This window comes from Pseudophryne corroboree, chromosome 11 (genome assembly GCF_028390025.1).
Source record: "Pseudophryne corroboree isolate aPseCor3 chromosome 11, aPseCor3.hap2, whole genome shotgun sequence".
In the NCBI taxonomy this organism is placed as follows: domain Eukaryota; kingdom Metazoa; phylum Chordata; class Amphibia; order Anura; family Myobatrachidae; genus Pseudophryne; species Pseudophryne corroboree.
In genome coordinates, this window is record NC_086454.1 from 295,771,226 (window position 1) to 295,791,176 (window position 19,951).

The 19,951-nt window shown below is 50.4% G+C and overlaps 1 protein-coding gene across 2 annotated transcripts in view; it reads left to right on the forward strand.

The window, feature by feature from the left end:
* Window positions 1-19,951, forward strand: part of LOC134969490 (polycystin-1-like protein 3) — a 258,914-nt gene that overhangs the window by 121,131 nt on the left and 117,832 nt on the right. For both annotated transcript variants that reach the window (XM_063945475.1, XM_063945476.1), the window contains 3 exons: window positions 8,185-8,311; window positions 14,988-15,116; window positions 17,691-17,907. In XM_063945475.1, coding sequence (XP_063801545.1) covers window positions 8,185-8,311; window positions 14,988-15,116; window positions 17,691-17,907 — 473 coding nt within the window. The remainder of the gene's footprint in view (window positions 1-8,184; window positions 8,312-14,987; window positions 15,117-17,690; window positions 17,908-19,951) is intronic.

Sequence of the window (19,951 nt, forward strand, 5' to 3'; positions counted from 1 at the left end):
GACTATTTAGTTCCTGTTTTGACGTCACGAACACGCCTACGTTTTCCCAGCCACTCCTGCGTTTTTATCTGACACGCCTGCGTTTTTACACACACTCTCCGAAAACGGTCAGGTACCACCCAGAAACACCCACTTCCTGTCAATCACTCTGCGGCCAGCAGTGCGACTGAAAAGCATCGCTAGAGCTTGTGTAAAACTGCATCGGGTTTTGTGAAAGTACGTCGCGCGTGCGCATTGAGCCGCATACGCATGCGTAGAAATGCCGATTTATAGCCTGATCGCTGCGCTGCAAACAACGGCAGCTAGCGATCAACTCGGAATGAGGGCCTCAGATCTGATTTTTTTGTTAGCAAATGTATAAAACCTTGGGGGTAATTCAGACCTGATCACTAGGCAGCGATTTTTGCAGCCCTGCGATCGGATAGCCACCGCCTACAGAAGGAGTGTATTTTACAGTGCAAGTGTGCAATCACATGTGTAGCAGAGCTGCACAAACTGATTTTGTGCAGTCTCTGCGCAGCCCAGGACTTACTCAGCCGCTGCGATCACTTCAGCCTGTTCAGGACCGGATTTGACGTCAGGAACCCTCCCTGCAAACGCTTGGACACGCTGCGTTTTTCCAACCACTCCCAGAAAATGGTCAGTTGCCACCCACAAACGCCCTCTTCCTGTCAATCTCCTTGCAATCGCCTGTGCGAATGGATCCTTCGCACAAACCCGTCGCTGACCAGCGATCTGCTCTGTAGCCGTGCGACGCATCTGTGCAGTTTGTGTTTGATCGCCCGCTGTGTGAAAACACACAGCAGCGATCAGGTCTGAATTACCCCCCATGTGCACTGCAGGGGTGCAGATATAACATGTGCAAAGAGAGTTAAGGGCCCTACACATTTAACGATCCGCGACCGAGCTGCCCGACGGCGGATACGGCCGACGGGCGACCCGGCGGCGGAGGGCAGTGACGGGGGGAGTGAAGTTTCTTCACTCCCCACGTCACACGGCTCCATAGCAGTGCAGGCAAATATGGTCGAGATTTTAGTGAAAGATATGAACGATCTCGTTCATTAATGAATAAGATACCATTCATATCGTGCAGTATGGAGGCACCAGCGATGAACGATGCACGGCCCCGCTCTAGTTGATCGCCGGTGCCCTGTCGCCTGTGCATGCAGGCCAATATGGCCGATCTCGTCCATATTTGCCTGCACTTCTATGGAGTCGGGTGATGAAATTTCACTCCCCCCGTCACTGCCCCCCCACCGTCACCCGTCGGCCGTATCCGCCGTCGGGCAGCTCGGCGGCGGATGGGTATGTGTGTATGGCCTTTAAGCGATTTTTCAAACAATTTGAAAGATGAAAGATATCTTTGGAATTGGCACCTTTTTTAAATATTTTAATATTGGGGAGACATTCCTGGGTGTGTGGGCAGGGCTGTAGAAGGGGGAACCAATTAAGTTTTTTTCACCCACTGCCCCACCAATTTCCACTGTGCCACCAACTTAATAAAAAAATCTTTATAATAGGTTCATAAATAATAAAATATATATATATATATATATATATATATATACGCATACATGATGTAAGCCTGATGATGGTTTTGAATAGAACCGAAACGTTGCTGCTAATAACGGGGCAATGGCCAGTTTTTGATGCAAAGTCCGCAGAGTGCCGCTCATGTACACTGATATATATATATATATATATATATATATTATTTATTAACCTATTATAATGATTTTTTTATTAAGTTGGTGGCATAGTGGAAATATAATTGGTGGGGCAGTGGGTTAAAAAAAACTTCATTGGTGGGGCAGTGGGAGAAATTATGACGGAGACGCTGAGCGGCTCCTGTCAGCTGCTCAGCTAGAATGTCTAGCTGAGCCGCTGACGGGAGCCGCTCAGCATCTCTGTGGAGCCGCTGCTGGGGAGGAAGTCACTGCCGGGAAGGAAGCCGCTGCCGGGTAGGAGGAGCAATGTCACATTGTGAACATCGCTCGTCGCGGCTCCGTACACACATGCCGTGATGAGCGATGTCACAAGTGACATTGCTCATATTGAGCTGCAAGCTCGACCCCCAGATGAATTACGGGAGATTCTAGGTACTGCTAAAAGTCCTTCATCTACAGATCGCAGTAATCGAGTGGAGCAGAATGGGATCAGAAGCTGCTTCAGGTACCTTGGGCCTTGGTGATGTAATGCTTTGAAACTCAGTAAGCCAATCTTGAAGATGATTCGCCATCTTACAGGCAGCCAGTGAAGGGAGTAGAGGATGGGTGTTATGTGGCTAGAGCGGGGCTGGTTGGTTAACAGCCTGGCGACTATGTTTTGCACCAGCTGTAAGGTAGAGGGCATTACAGTAGTCTAATCGAGATGATACAAATGCATGGATGACTTTTGGCATATCATCTGAGGGAATTAAGTGCTTAATTCTGGCTTTGTTCCTCAGATGAAAGAATGAGTATTTGATTGTGGCTGACATCTAATGTTTAAGTGTCAAGCCACCATCCAGGACAACGCCAAGATTCCGCACACGATCGGTGGTTTGTAATTCTGAATCCCCGAGTGTAAGTCCAGTAGGTTGGCTATGCTGCAGCCTTGTCCTTTGATGTTGCGGTCCTATCATAAGGACCTCTGTTTTATCCGGGTTCAGTCGCAGCCAACTGGCACTCATCCACTTCTGGAGTTCAGTTAGACAGTTATTTAGGGTTGTTATTGGGTTCTCAGTGCCCGGAGCAAAGGACAGGTACAGTTGTGTATCATCTGCATACAGAGCCGAATTAAGGCTATGGGGGGCCCGGGGCACTTCAGACTGTGGGGCCCTTGCTAAAGAGGTAGATTATATATATATATTATAGATATAGATATATATATATATATATATATATATATATATATATATACACAATGCAATATAGCCAGCCTTACTTGCACCACGCAGCCTCTGCTGGCTCCACATGCTGCCAGGGATCCGTCTTCCTTCCTCCTCCCTGCAGCCTGCGCGCCCAGCCAATGACTGAGCCGCAGGCTGCAGCTTTAACCGGTGGCCGCGGTGTCAGGAACAGACGACAAGGGCCAGCGCGGGCACAGCATAATAACGTCACCCCTCCTCCTCCTTCCTTCTCTGCCCCTCTCCCGCCGGACCCAGAAACAGAGAGGAAGCTGGGACTGGGGAAATGCAGGAAAGGGGAGGAGCTAAGAGGAGAAGGGAGAGCGTCTCCTCCTCCCCTGCAGCGGGGCCGTACTGCTGCGCTGCGCTGCGCTGCTGACATGTCATAGATAGCAGCACCGCATTACCAAGTGTGGGGTACTGGTGGTGGGTGGCACAGCGCTGGCGGCGGCATATACTGTAAATGAGTCAGTGTGACTCATTGATATGCCACTGGCTGGGGGCCCCTTTTAGAAAGGGGGGCCCGGGGTACGTATACCCGGGACCCCCCCCCCCCCCCCCCCTTAATCCGGCTCTGTCTGCATAGCACTGGTAGACCAGGCCATAGCAACCTGATTATTTCACCCAGTGGTAGCAAGTATACTGCAAAAAGCATGGGGCATAGTATAGAACCTTGTAGTACACCACATGGCAGTGGCACCCATGATGATGAGTATAATCCAGATGATACTCTCTGTGACCTGCCAGTGAGAAATGATTTGAACCAGTTTAGGACTGTGCCATCCAGTCCACAGAAATGCATCAGGCGCTCAATCTACTGTGAAAGGATTATGTTTGGAACAAAATGTACACAGAACCTGTGTGTCTATTTAGAACCTGGAAGCAAAAACATTATCTGGAAATGTTTGGTTTATCCAAAAAAAAGTTCTCCTAAACTATAACTTAGGAAGCAGTTTGTAAAATTAGGATTTGTTTGTACAGAGTCAAATTTAAAAGCATACTATACGAAATATAAGGGGCGTTGCTGGACACTGACTAGGAGACAACAAGAAGGGGTGGGGAAGGGGTGAAAAGACGCATGGATATGTTGACTCTTATGGGAGTGTCGCAGGCATGTCACAAGTGAGTTGCTGAAAGTTACATACAAAGAGGCTGAACTGCTTACCTAGGAGGCCATACTTAGATGGAGAAATGGCACTTGGCATAGAGTTGGTACATGTTTTGATGGTGCAACTCTGATGGTGTGTGCTTGTGCATTTAGACTCATAGATTTACACCAGGGAAGGACTTTGTAGTAGTATTAGCATAGACACGCACCTGTGGCAAAAGTTGCAAAATCAGCACCAATGAGTTTAAAAGAGAAAAAGGAAACTGTTGAAGAGAGGCATGGAATGTGCTTAAGGAAGTTGTGAATAAATTCTTGGGGAACTTCAAAGATCCCAACTACAATCAAATGGTGGAAAACATGCTAGAAATCTCTGACCCATTAGTGAGGAGTAAGGGAAAAAAATCCACCAGACATGAAGGAGAAGGTTCGACAATGCCTGGGAAGATGGAATGTCTATATGATGGGAGACTGCTGTTGGATGCTCCACAGAAAAGACCCACAAAGCAGGTATAGAAGACAAAATACCAAACAAAGCTTTGAAGATAAACAGAAAAGCCAGTATAAGTACTTGGAAATGGGGATGCAGTTGGCATCCTGGCAGTTAGAAGACTGGTGCTGGAATCCCCGACACCACTGAGAATCCCAACTGTCAGCATACCAAACATAAGTATGATGGGAAAGGTTAGACTGGGGGTTGGGGGGGGGGGGGTTGGAGTGTTATGCTTACACTGGGGAGGGGGGTTAGGGTTAGGAAGCGGGAGGGAAGTGTTAGGGTTAGGCTGCGGGACTGGAAGGTTGGGGTTAGGCTGCGGATAGGCAGGGGCGTGGGGAGGGCGGTTCCGGTGGAGCTCGAGCTCCAGGTGCCCAAGACAGTAAAGGGTGAGTATTTTTTGTTGTTGTTTTTCTTTAGTGTGTGTAAGCGGCGCTACCAGGGGGCACAATTACTCTGGGCACAGCTGCAGGGGGCACAACTACTGGGGGCAAATCTACAGGGGGCACAACTACTGGGGTCAAATCTACAGGGGGCACAACTACTGGGGCAAATCTACTGAGGGTACAGCTACAGGGGTCACAACTACTGGGGCACAGCTACAGGGCACACAACTACAGGGAGCAACTCTATAGGGGGCACAACTACTGGGGGCAAATCTACAGGGGGCACAACTACTGGGGCAAATCTACTGAGGGTACAGCTACAGGGGTCACAACTACTGGGGCACAGCTACAGGGCACACAACTACAGGGGGCAACTCTATAGGGGGCACAACTACTGGGGGCAAATCTACAGGGGGCACAGCTACAGGGGGCACAACTACTGGGGGGCAAATCTACTGAGGGCACAGCTACACGGGCACAACTACTTGGGGCACAGCTACAGTGGGCACAACTACTGGGGGCAAATCTACTGAGGGTACAGCTACAGGGGGCACAACTACTGAGGGCACAGCTACAGGGGCACAACTACTGGGGGCAAATCTATAGGGGGCACAGCTACAGGGGGCACAACTACTGGGGGCAAATCTACAGGGGGCACAGCTACAGGTGGCATAACTACTGGGGGCAAATCAACTGAGGGCACAGCTACAGGGGCACAACTACTGGGGGCAAATCTACAGGGGGCACAGCTACTGGGGGCAAATCTACTGAGGGCACAGCTACAGGGGGCACAGCTACAGGGGGCACAACTACTGGGGGCACAGCTACAGGGGCACAACTACTGGGGGCAAATCTACAGAGGCACAGCTACTGGGGGCAAATCTACAGAGGGCACATCACCAGGGGGCACAGCTACAGGGGGCACAGCTACTGGGGGCAAATCTATAGGGAGCAAATCTACAGGGGGCTCAGCTACAGGGGCACAACTACTGGGGGCAAATCTACAGGGGCACAGCTACAGGGGGCAAATCTACTGAGGGCACAACTACAGGGGGCAAATCTACAGCTGGCACAGCTACAGGGAGCACAACTACTCCAGGCACAGCTACAGGGGGCACAACTACTGGGTCCATAACTACAGGGGGCATAACTGGCGCGCACTATGTTTCACCTAGGGGAGTGTGTGTGTGTGGGGGGGGGGGACCGAAGGAAACTTTCGCCCTGGGTGCCACAAGGTCTAGAACCGGCCCAGGTGGCCACGCCCCAAGTCCAGTACAGGGGTGGGGGGCGCCGAAACATACCTTGCTCCAGGCACCATGACACCTTGCTACACCTCTGCGGGTAGGGAGGGTTAGTGGGAGGGTGAAGGGTAGAGTTATTATACCTACTAAAAAGTGGCAGGATCCTGACAGTCGGGATGCCGATGACGGTTCTCTGACTGCCAGCATCTACACTGTTGGGATACCATACCCAACCCTGTAAATATAAGTAGCATTGTAAAATGGTTCTTTGTTACATTATTTTGTACATCAGATTTTTTTTACTTTATGTAATAAAATTAACATTTCACCAGTCTACACATGGATAGACTATTTTCCCAAATCTTCACATCCTCTTTGTGAAAAATCCTTACATCTCCGAGAGTTATTTATGAAATCATAGAAATATAGAATTGACGGCAGATAAGAACCACTTGGCCCATCTAGTCTGCCCCTTTTTTTTATCCACAGCAAATACCTTTGGAGTCAACCTGAGAATTGCAGACAATTTTCAGCGAATCAAAGTTTGTAGGCCTAACTACTTTAATTACCAAACTGCATACTGCATGTTAGAGGTGCATCATTTTATGAAAAGTAACCGGCTAATTGCAGTATAGCAGTAATAATTATATGTACTTTGGAATACTTTTAGTTTTAAGTAGTCATTGGACTGTTTCCGTATTGGGATATGTAGCATTTCAATGAATAGTAAATGTTGTTCACGTAAACAGGGAAATCCAAGGTCCAAATATAATAGCCTACAATTTGCGGGTACTAGTGCTATTTCTTCACTATGGGCTGCAGCCAAACTCCCGACACTCTGGATCCCGACAATCAGAAGACTGACAACGGGATCCTGATCGTATCCTGACCCCCCCCAGCATTTTCACCAATACCAGATCCCGACTGCCAGGATTTTGCACACAACCACTTAGATATAGCCTCTAGATTTGATGAGGCAATTGGTTTTAAGGCAAATCCTGGTAGGTTTTCCAATAACAATCGCCACTTTAAATTTAGTAGCTATATATCCCTAAAATAATTTCTGCAAATCACAGACTATTACATTTGGGCATAAGTGTTTGCTACTGTACGTACTTATAACATTATCTCTTATACATCTACGTCTCCCATTAAGATCTCTGACCTTATACCCTCTACACTCCCACCCATCCTCTTCACTCCGCTAATACACGCCGACTCTCCTGCCTTCTGATTACTTCCTCCCACTCCTATCCTTAAGATTTCTCACGTGCTGCTCCCTTTCTCTGGAATTCTCTACCTCTCCCCCTCAGACTGTCCATCTCTCGACATAACTTCAAACGGGCTCTGGGGACCCACTTCTTCACCAAACCCATCCAAATCTCATCCTAACCCTCTGTTCCTCGCTTGCTTACGGTCTACTCCATCTGTGTCACCCCTGTCGTTCTGCCCCTCCCCTTTAAAAGGTAAGCTCTCATAAGCAGGGCCTGCAACCCTCATGTGCTTATTGTTCTCTTACTTAAACCATCTTCGACGGCACCAAATCATGCGGTTTTCTGTCACCCTGGCCTGATACCTATGTCAGTGTCGTCTGCTACTGTAGCTATGTTCATTTACCCTGGACTTGTAATATATTGTCTTCAACTGTAAGTCACTATTTTCCTGTTTCGATTATTTTGTTTAAAATTGGGCACTGCAGATCCCTTGTGGCGCCATATAAATAAAGGATAATAATATAATACAAGCGTAGCCAACTGCAGTGTTCCAAGTGCTGGATAGCTAAAATGCCCTGACACTGGGGGGTAGATTTACTAAAGCTAGTGATGTTGCCCACATCAACCAATCAGAGACAAGCTATAATTTCTCTATGGTATGGTGCAACACCACCACCACTTTTTTTTTTTTTTTTAACTGTAGTAAATTTACCCCTGGGACTTGTAGTTCCAAAGCAGTTGCAGCTCAACATTTTGCCTATCTGTAATGTCCTACATTATAAAGCAGCCTGCTCAGACTGTAAACTGCGCGCTCTAATAATCTTTCAATTTACCTTCATGGATCTTGGCTGTTGCTAGAGTGATGACCTCAGACCTGACATCAGGATCATTCAGCACTTCTCATCCAGCTCCCTGCCAGGTCACCTTCCCCTCATCGTCTGTCCTGCGCAACATAACCGACGCCTTCCAGACTCTGAACGTCATGGTGAGTTCCATCCTCATGCCCCATGCCCACTCTCCTAATCCCCCGTAGGCTCAATAAATGGAGAGATGATATTGAAGCCCCAAGTAATACATTGGCGGAACCCAAGTTAAACAGATACCCGTGCTACAGATGGGGTGTTGGAATCCTTCTACTGTTGGAAAAGCAGCTGAGTGACCGCACCTCTGCACAGTTTCTCATGTAGGCATAGGGAGATAGCAGAAATAACATTATCTTATTTTCACCTTCAACTAGGCTTCTTTTAAAATGTACAACATCTCCAAAATATGTCAGTAAAATGCTGCATGTCAGTAAGTTTTGTTTTTGGGTTTTATTTTTACAAGGATCGCTATTAAAAAAATTTCAGAGGTTGATAGCCTTAGCTGGTAATATGTTATTCCATGTTCCATATGTAGTCAGCTCTGAATACCTATTGCCAGTAATCTCAGGATAAAAACCCATAAAAATAGAAGGTGGGTTTCCTCCGGGTACTCCAGTTTGCTCCCACAATCCAAAAATATACTGGTAAGTTAATTGGCTCCTGACAAAATTACCTCTAGCGTGAATGTGTGTGTGTGTACATGTGGTAGGGAATATAGGGGGTCATTCCGACGCGATCGATCGCTGCAGTTTATCTCAGCGATCGGGTCGCATGTGACGGGTCGCAGTGTGCCGCCGAAGGCCGTCATTGCTTAGCGATCGCCTCTGCCTGATTGACAGGCAGAGGCAGTCGCTGGGCGGGAGGGGGCTAGACGGCAGTGTTAAGTCGCTGTTCAGGGGGGTGCGTTCCGGCCAACTACGATCAGTTTCACAGACATGTGGGGGGACGCCCAGCACAGGGCTAGTCCGCCCCGCATGTCTGGCTCTGCCCCCCCTCCCCCAGCACAGGGCTAGTCCGCCCCGCATGTCTGGCTCTGCCCCCCCTCCCCCAGCACAGGGCTAGTCCGCCCCGCATGTCTGGCTCTGCCCCCCCTCCCCCAGCACAGGGCTAGTCCGCCCCGCATGTCTGGCTCTGCCCCCCCCTCCCCCAGCACAGGGCTAGTCCGCCCCGCATGTCTGGCTCTGCCCCCCCCTCCCCCAGCACAGGGCTAGTCCGCCCCGCATGTCTGGCTCTGCCCCCCCTCCCCCAGCACAGGGCTAGTCCGCCCCGCATGTCTGGCTCTGCCCCCCCTCCCCCAGCACAGGGCTAGTCACCCCGCATGTCTGGCTCTGCCCCCCCTCCCCCCGCACAGGGCTAGTCCGCCCCGCATGTCTGGCTCTGCCCCCCCTCCCCCAGCACAGGGCTAGTCCGCCCCGCATGTCTGGCTCTGCCCCCCCTCCCCCAGCACAGGGCTAGTCCGCCCCGCATGTCTGGCTCTGCCCCCCCTCCCCCAGCACAGGGCTAGTCCGCCCGCATGTCTGGCTCTGCCCCCCCTCCCCCAGCACAGGGCTAGTCCGCCCCGCATGTCTGGCTCTGTCCCCCCTCCCCCAGCACAGGGCTAGTCCGCCCCGCATGTCTGGCTCTGCCCCCCCTCCCCCAGCACAGGGCTAGTCCGCCCCGCATGTCTGGCTCTGTCCCCCCTCCCCCAGCACAGGGCTAGTCCGCCCCGCATGTCTGGCTCTGCCCCCCCTCCCCCAGCACAGGGCTAGTCCGCCCCGCATGTCTGGCTCTGCCCCCCCTCCCCCAGCACAGGGCTAGTCCGCCCCGCATGTCTGGCTCTGCCCCCCCTCCCCCAGCACAGGGCTAGTCCGCCCCGCATGTCTGGCTCTGCCCCCCCTCCCCCAGCACAGGGCTAGTCCGCCCCGCATGTATGGCTCTGCCCCCCCTCCCCCAGCACAGGGCTAGTCCGCCCCGCATGTCTGGCTCTGCCCCCCCTCCCCCAGCACAGGGCTAGTCCGCCCCGCATGTCTGGCTCTGCCCCCCCTCCCCCAGCACAGGGCTAGTCCGCCCCGCATGTCTGGCTCTGCCCCCCCTCCCCTAGCACAGGTACAAAAGCATCGCACGGCAGCGATGCTTTTGTACCTGAGGAGTAGCTCCCTGCCGGCACAGATCCTGCACGCTGGAAGGGAGCTGCTTGTTGCTTCCTGGGTCGCAGCGGCTGCGCGTGATGTCACGCAGCTGCCGCGGCCCGCTCCACACACGGTCCGGGCACACCTGCGTTGGCCGGACCGCACCACCAAAACGCCAGCCTGCCCCTCCCGCCCAGCAAATGCCTCTGCCTGTCAATCAGGAGAGGCGATCGCTGGGCAGAGATGCCGATAGCATCTTTGCTATGCGCCGGCGCACTGCGGTGCCGGTGCATGCGCAGTTCAGACCTGATCGCCCGCTGTGCGAAAATGCACAGCAGCGATCAGGTCTGATTTAGGCCCATAGTGTACTATATCGCACCGTGTGTACGCACTATATCGCTCACTATGCGCGTTCCCGCAGTCCGTTTACTAGGTGCTATCTCATTTAAACATGCCCAAAACTACAGGGGGGGGGGGGGGGGGGGGGGTGGCCTTAACTACAGGGGGGTGCCTAAACTACATAATTAGTGATGGTACTATGGGGGGCTGTAAAAAGTTCAGGGGTGGCGCACAACAGCAGTGGCCTGACGCCTGGAACAATCGTGGGGTGCACCAATGCTCACACCAATAAACTGGCCAACAATGTTAATAAAAGTGTGGGGGGGGGGGTGGACTGTGCTGCTGTCTCTTTATTCCACCCTGAAGTCCTGCCCCCCCCCCCCTTTAATTCCTGCCCAGTACGTAAATTAGGTGAGAAGCCTAAATAGTGCATATTGGGGGTCATCCTGACCCGATTGCACGCTGCAGTTTATCGCAGCGGTGCGATCGGGTTAGAACTGCGCATAAGCCGGCGCATTGCAGACGTCCGAAGGCCGTCGGGCCGCTACGATTGCCTCTGCCTGATTGACAGGCAGAGGCAGTCGCTGGGCGGGGCGGTACAGCGGCGTTTGGCTACCGTTTCTTGGGCGCGGTCCGGCCAACGCAGGCGTAGCCGGATCGAACAGAACGGGGGGTGGCCCGCAGCGGCTGCGTGCAGGCCGGGGAGCGATGAGTAGCTCCTGGCCAGCACGCTACAGCTGCGCTGGTCGGAAGCTACTCTTGAAGTGCAGAGGCATCGCCGCTGGGCGATGGCTTTGCACTTTTGCAGGGGGGGCTGGCACTGACATGCATGGCAGGATAGCCTTGTGCTGGCGTCTCCCCTGCATGTCAGTGTGACTGATCGTAGCTGTGCTAAGTTTAGCACAGCTACGATCATCTCGGAATGACCCCCGTTGTTCATCTTTTGACAAAATCTTTCAGTGTTTATGCACTACGGGCCTTATTCAGGTTTGTTAGCAAACCAAACCAAACCAAAAAAGTTAGCATTTGGGCAAAACCTTGCTGCAGTGCAGGCGGGGCAGATGTAACATGTGCAGAGAGATTTAGATTCAGATGGGGTGTGTTCAAACGGAAATTTAAATTGCAGTGTAAAAATAAAGCAGCCAGTATTTACAATGCACAGAAACACTATAACAACCCCCCCCCCCCCCCCGTCTAACTCTCTCTGCGCATGAAAAATCTACCCCACCTGCAGTACAGCATGGTTTTGCCCCATTGCTTACTTTTTTGGCTTGCTAACAAACCTGAATAACCCCCCATATCTTTTGTTCAAGAGCACCGATGAAAAAGATATCTTTCAAAATATTACCGTGTGTACCCAGATTGAGATCATATCCCGTTGTATTATTTGATGTGCTTATGCTTTGTTGATAGAGGCGTTGTTTATTTATGAGCCATTGCTGCATAATTTTCGATAAAACATGCCACCCCCCCCCCCTGGATAATTTGCATACCATTGTTCATATTTAATTTTTAATTCTTTCCATTTCTTTTATTGTCTTACTGTCTATTTAAAATAAGCAAACACATTTTGGGGAACACCCGTTGGTGATATACCACACACTCTCTTCACTAACACAGGACACTGCTCTGTGGAAAAGGGTCACAATAAATAACCCAGGTCCATCGACCCGGGAATCCAACCTGGGTAGCAAACAGGGTTGGACCCTGGAAGTACCTGGGTAGGCTGCAGTGTAAACGGGTGACTTGGGACATTCAACCCGGGTCCCGTTAAAAGAATAGGGAGAGCCAGATCACAGGCGTTCAGGGATGATATCATCTCTAAGCACCGCCAAAACAGAAAGAGTGCACCCATGCAGGGCCAGATTAACACTCCGGGGGGCCCGGGGTACTTCAGTCAAGGGGGCCCCTTAAGGAATATATATATATATATATATATATATATATATATACACAAAGCTGGCACTCCGGATACTATGCAGTATATATATATATATATAGATATGTATCATGCCCATACATACAAACAACACAACACAACACACAGTCATGCACAGCATACCTACACACACATGGCATACATACATACATACCACAACACACACGTCATGCATACAGTCACACATAGCATACCTTCACACACATAGTATACATGTACACACACACGCAGCATACCTACAAACATACACACACACACACACACACACAGCATACTTACCGTCACACACAGCAGGTTGCCTATGTGTGACCGTCGGTCAGGAGACTGCCGATCACCATACTGACGCCAGGATCCCGACTTCCAGATGCATGGCAGGGGTAGCGAGCGCAGCTGAACTCCTTGCGGGCTCGGTGGCGAGCTGAGCTCACCACAGGTTCTATTCCCACTCTATGGGTGTCGTGGACACCCACGAGTGGGAATAGTCCCTGTTAGTCGGCAATGCCAACTATCGGGATTGTTAGGGGGAGGGATCCCAGCATCAATATTCTGACCAGCGGTCTCCTGACCGCCGGTCACACAACTACATCCCAGCACAGCATACCTTCACATACATACACGCATACACACACACAAACACACACACACAGCATACGTACTGTCAAACACAGCATATCTACACACACATAGCATGCACACACACAGCATACCTACGCCATATTTTACGCACAAAATACAGCACTAACCAAGAGCGGAGTGGCGGAGGAGGAGATTCTAGGGAAGGACATCGATGGTCAATGTTTGGTCGACCACCAACGTTCTTTGCGATGGTAATGTTTTTACCATTTGATGGCGGCATTCCAATGTTTGCAGCTCTCTGCATCAGGCATCTTGATTAGGGAGGCCAATCCCGGGATCAAGAACAGCGGGATCCTGGGATTTAGGGCCAAATACGTCCAGGATTCAATCTCGGGATGGGGAAGCTCCAATCCCGGGGACTGAGGGATCAGCGTTAAGCGTCCTCAGGATGCTCAGACTCTGCCCGACTTCCTCCTCCCAGCTTCCCAGCGCAGCGTGACGTGCAGTGAGAGGTAATGCTGTGCCGTCACACGCCGCTGGTAGTCGCCAGGAGAGAATAGCTGATGTTCCCCACCCGCCCGTCCCCGGTGTATGGTGAGTTTTGCGTGCGGGGCGGGGCTGGCCACACAGGGAAACACCAATCCCGGGTAACCCAGGAATCCCGGGATTGACCATTTTTTAATCCCGATACCCGGGATTGAAAAATGGCCCGGGATTGGCCTCCCTAATCTTGATCATTGAAGGCTGTCTCTGCCTGTAACAATCAAGATGTGTGTAAAAGACAGAATAGGTTACGCATGCCCTCCAACATTTTACACATAAAAATCGGTACAAATTAGGAAAGGGGCGTGGTCACGGGTAAAGGGGGTGTGGTCACAGCCTCTTTCCTATACTTTGAATGGAAATTTGGAGAGTCGAAAATCGGTACAGACCATAAAAAAAAGGTACAGTACCTGCCAAAAAGGTACAGTTGGAGGGTATGAGTTACGTTCCTGACTGCTCCGAGACCCGCCTCCTATCCCGCTCCCAGTATGACTCCCTATCCCGCCCCTTGTCCCTTCCATCAATACTTTTGATGCAATGGTTACTTACCATCTCATCGAAAGTTTTGATGGTGGGTGGAAGCCCAGTCATCATTTGCTGGGCTCCTGATGTCCATCCCTAGGATAGTCACTGCTGGAGTCCATGTGACCTGAGCTGCTGCACCTGGTAAGCATGGAACTTTGTTAGCAGTTGGGCGAAACCATGTGCACTGCAGGGGAGGCAGATATAACATGTGCAGAGAGAGTTAGATTTGGGTGGGTTATTTTGTTTCTGTGCAGGTAAATACTGGCTGCTTTATTTTTACACTGCAATTTAGATTGCAGATTGAACACACCCCACCCAAATCTAACTCTCTCTGCACATGTTATATCTGCCTCCCCTGCAGTGCACATGGTTTTGCCCAACTGCTAAGAAAGTTCCTGCTGCGATCAACTCAGAATTACCCCCAGAGATCTCTGTGAGGAGAGCAGTCGCATCTGCTTCAGTCATGCCTGCGGTGACAGAGATGGAGACAAGGCTGTTTCCATCTCTGAAAAACTAATTTGGTCCGCACAGGGGGCCCCTGAGATGCGAGTGGCCCTTAATCCGGCTCTAAGCCCATGTGCAGTGTAAACAGGGGCCAACCAAGGAATAACCCAGGTCGGCAGTACGGTGTGTACGCTGGGGACTGACCCCGGGTTGGGAACACGTTCCAAAACCCGGGTCAGACCTGGGATTTCAGCGGCAAAGGGGTATCAGTAAAACTCTCGTGTTCCCCAGCATAACCATCTATTCCCTTTCTCCCCCTGGCAGGTAGTAGCTCTGGCTGTTAATCCATTCACTCACCTGAGTCCTGTGGAAATAGTGGGGCCTGTGGTTGAAATATCCCTGGAGTCAGATGATGGCGGAATTGACGTGAATGACATGGATGAGTACATTGAGGTGAGTCGCCAATCAGCTGAGGGATGAGAAATGTTCATGCAGCAGCAGCTTATGCAGGCCGCTGACTCTGGGCCTGTTGGAGCTTGAAATTTAAAGGCGGCGCTAACATTAGACATTAGAGTGCCGCTTTACATTTTCTGTTCTAACCCACCAAGAAAGCCACTTTGTAAATATACCCCCTAATATTGTTTAGCTGTCTGTGACTACAGCTACAGTATCCGCACACAAAGGCCCTCGGGTAACAAAGGGGGCGCAAGTTCTTTTTCATTTGCCAAAAAGATGCTTTTCATGCTGCACGCACACCAAACTCCTAAATCTGTAAGTACAGTACATGTACACTTGCAAGCGTACTCTTCAAGAAGGCCACATGCCACTTTATTCTTATTACCACATGTATAGATGGCTGTGCAGTTTTTTATGAGTCCCATAGCTGGCTGGAGTTTTCTATGTTGCATATATAAAGTATTAGGGCCCTATGTCGTAGTCACTGAAATCCCCTCAGAAGGCTAATTAGCAGTGGCGTCACTGGTGGTGGGGGGGGGGGGGGGGGGGGGTTTGCGGGCCATTCCATGGTGTCAGCCTCTGAGGGGTGACACCAAAATTTTGGTGGCAGGGAGCAGTGTGCTGCACTGTAACATTACATGCAGGGCTCGGCTCCTGTCACAGAGTAGGAGCCGGCAGAGTGCACTGTGCAGGCAGACTAGTCTCCAGGGGCAGCCCAACATCTCCGGAAATGCTGGGCACACCCCCAAAGCGATGACTACGTGGTCAGCCCGTGAAGACATCACCCTTTTCAGGGGCACGTGCCAGGTCACCACACCGGGTGTTAGGAACCTCAGTGACACCCCTGCTAATTAGCGCTGCAGACCGCAGTCCCCACTATTATCAATGAGGACTACATTCTGATCTCTATGCACCACTGATAGTGTGGCATTTTCCTGTCACTGCTTAGAGGGGATGTAGTCAGGATCCCGGCTGTTACCAAACCTGACAGCCGGGATCCCGGCTGTCAGAATACCGACGCCGGGATTCCGACGTCCAGAATGCCGGCAGTGCCTCCACAGCTATACCCACTCGTTGCGCTACCCCCCCCCCCCCCCGCCGTACCCAACCTGCTGTGATTGTGTCCTTTTCCTGCCACTGCTGAGAGTGCAGACTTTTCCTGTCACTATTGAAAGGTGCAGACTTTACCCTGTCACTGGCAGAGAGTGCAGCCTTTTTTTTTTTTTTTTTCCTGTCACTGCTGGGAGTGCAGCCTTTTCCTGTCACTGACTGGGAGTGCAGCCTTTTCCTGTCACTGCTGGGAGTGCAGCCTTTTCCTGTCACTGCTGGGAGTGCAGCATTTTCCTGTCACTGCTGGGAGTGCAGCCTTTTCCTGTCACTGCTGGGAGTGCAACCATTTCTGTCACTGCTGAAAGGTACAGACTTTTCCCATCACTGCTAAAAGGTGCAAACTTTTCTTGTCACTGCTGAGAGTGTGTCCTTTTCCTGTTACTCCTGAGAGTGTGGCCATTTCCTGTCACTGCTGAGAGCGCAACCATTCCCTGCCACTGCTGAGAGCGCTGCCTTTTCCTGTCACTGCTGAGCAGCGACGGACTGGGGCTCTAAATCGGCCGACGCACGTCAAGGAGGCGCGCCACCACGATGCACGGGGGCGTGCAGAGAGTGATGGGGGCGTGGACTCGTGGCACCCCCCCATTACCATGACAATGCTTGCTGGGGGGCGGGGGCGCACTGCGAGTCTGTGGGCGTGGACTCACGGCACCCCCCCATTTCCATGGAGACCGGTGGGAGCGGCTGAACCAGAGAGCCGGAGGCTGCGATGCGTGCGGCCTTCCCGGCTCTCTGAGGGACCGGATTGGCCCACCTGCCCATCGGCCCCTTCTGGCATGTGCCAGATGGCCAGTCCGGCCCTGCTGCTGAGAGTGCAGCCATTTCTTGTTACTGCTGAGAGTGCAGCCATTTCCTGTCACTCATGAGAGTGCAGCGTTTTCCAGGTACTGCTGTGAGTGTGGCCTTTTCCTGTTACTTTAGAGAGAGCATCATATGGCCAGGACACTAACAGCCATGTTGTACTGTAGCATACCTCCCAACATGACCCTCTCCAGGAGGGACAGAATGCTCTGCTCCTGGACTTCCCTCTTAATTTATGATTTCCATCACCTGTGCTGAAACAACTTTCTTATCCATTAACCTGTTCAACACATGTGCAGACAATCATACATTAAGAAAAAAGTCCAGGAGCAGAGCATTTTGTCCCTCCTGGAGAGGGTCATGTTGGGAGGTATGCTGTAGGCCTCTATTATTGTAAGACAGTAAAATAAAAAGTTTTCCCTAAACATAGAGATATAAAGTAAGACGTACTGTAGGAAAATGAAAAGCAGAGAGCTTATTTCCCTAATGTGTAAAATATACACTGTCTAATCTATCAGCTGGCCAGTGCTAATAGGACTGGACAAACTCTGATCATGGATGGTATATGCCCTCTATCCCAGGCACTGGAATACTTCCTGTTGTGCCTGGGAATTAGGGACCAGCCTGTCACACCTGGGACTGATTTATTTATTTTTCTAGATTGTGTTGAAGAAAAATCAGAGCACAGCATTAAATGAGTCAAATACAGATCTGGCCAAAGATAAGGATATGATCCTAGTTGTGAATGTGACGTCTGCAAACCACTCCCTGGTAATAAAGGTGGAACCATCAATCCCAGTCAAGCTGGACCTGTATCTTGGATTTAATGGAAACCCCAACAGCAGCTTCTTCCTGCAGAACATTTCCCTCCCAGACAGTAAGGACAGACATGCTGGTTTATTGTTATCAGTGAAATATAGAAGGAGGTGGTGGTGGGGTAGTCAATATAGAGCAGGGCTGGCCAAACCGGTCCTCGAGATCTACCAACAGTTCATGTTTTCCAGGCCTCCTGGAGATCTGTAGAATTGTCAGCCAGGAATGAATGCAGCACATCTTAATTAGTAATGACTACACCTGTGCACCAGATAGGTGGTCTGGAAAATGTGAACTGTTAGTAGATCTCGAGGACTGGTTTGGCCAGCTCTGATATAGAGTATACATAAATGTTCAATGTGATCATTCAGCGCTATATAGCAACTACATACTGACCATGTACTTCACTATTGACAAGTCACCTCTAGATCTTTGATATTTTATATTGTATAATCCTTTTTCTAACCCGTTTATTTATTAAATTCTAAACCGATCTGACTGACACCCCCCCCCCCCCCCCCCCCAAACACACAGTGTTCATTCCCATCATTTGTTGATCTCCAAGTTGCTTCCCATCCCCAATGCTTTTACCAGTATCTCCAATTAAGACATTTGTACATGTCTTTTTGTTCTTGCCCTGGTCCCCAACATGTCTGTAACCACTTTTAAGCAGAGAGACACTTTGCATACCCTCCAACATTTTATACATAAAAATCGGTACAAATTCAAAAAGGGGGTGTGGCCACGGGAAAGGCTTTCAATGGAGGTTTGGAGAGCCAAAAATCACTACAGACCATAAAAAAAAAGGTACAGTTGGAGGGAATGACTTTGTCATGACATTTGCTCAGTCCATAACTGACAAGATTTCTGTGTTAAAGCCAAATGTAGTAAAACCGTTATTGTGTAATACTCCTTCAAATCCTCTAATCCAGAGGTTCTCAAACTCGGTCCTCGGGGGCACACACAGTGCATGTTTTGCACTCTCCTCACAGAATCACAAGTGAAATAATTAGCTCCACCTGTGGATCTTTTAAAATGTGTCAGTGAGTAATTAATACACCTGTGCACCTGCTGGGTTACCTGCAAAACATGCACTGTGTGTGCCCCCGAGGACCGAGTTTGAGAACCTCTGCTCTAATCCATAGGTTCTCAAACTCGGTCCTCACTCCAAACAGTGCATGTTTTTCAGGTCTCACAGAATCACAAGTGAAATAATTAGCTCCACCTGTGGAACTTTTAAAATGTTTCAGTGAGTAATAAATACACCTGTGAACATACTTGCCTACCTGACTCTCTCCATGAGGGAGAATATGCTCTGTTCCTGGACTTTCCTGGTAATGTAGGATTGCCATCACCTGTGGTGAAACACCTTTCTTATCAATTACCTAGCTCACCACAGGTGATGGCAATCATACATTACCAGGAAAGTCCAGGAACAGAGCATTTTCTCCCTCATGGAGAGGGTCAGGTAGGCAAGTATGCCTGTGAACCTGCTGGGTGACCTGGGAAATGTGTCGGTAATGAGTACACCAGTGCACCTGCTGGGTGACCTGGGAAATGTGTCGGTAATGAGTACACCTGTGCACCTGCTGGGTGACCTGGGAAATGTGTCGGTAATGAGTACACCTGTGTACCTGCCTGGGAAATGTGTCGGTATTGAGTACACCTGTGCACTTGCTGGGTGACCTTGGAAATGTGTCAGTAATGAGTACACCTGTGCACCATACTTGCCTACCTGACCCTCTCCATGAGGGAGAAAATGCTCTGTTCCTGGACTTTCCTGGTAATGTATGATTGCCATCACCTGTGGTGAGCTAGTTAATTGATAAGAAAGGTGTTTCACCACAGGTGATGGCAATCATACATTACCAGGAAAGTCCAGGAACAGAGCATTTTCTCCCTCATGGAGAGGGTCAGGTAGGCAAGTATGCTGTGCACCTGTTGGGTGACCTGGGAAATGTGTCGGTAATGAGTACACCTGTGCACCTGCTGGGTGACCTGGGAAATGTGTCAGTGAGTAATGAGTACACCTGTGCACCTGCTGGGTGACCTGGGAAATGTGTCAGTAATAAGTACACCTGTGCACCTGCTGGGTGACCTGGTTAATA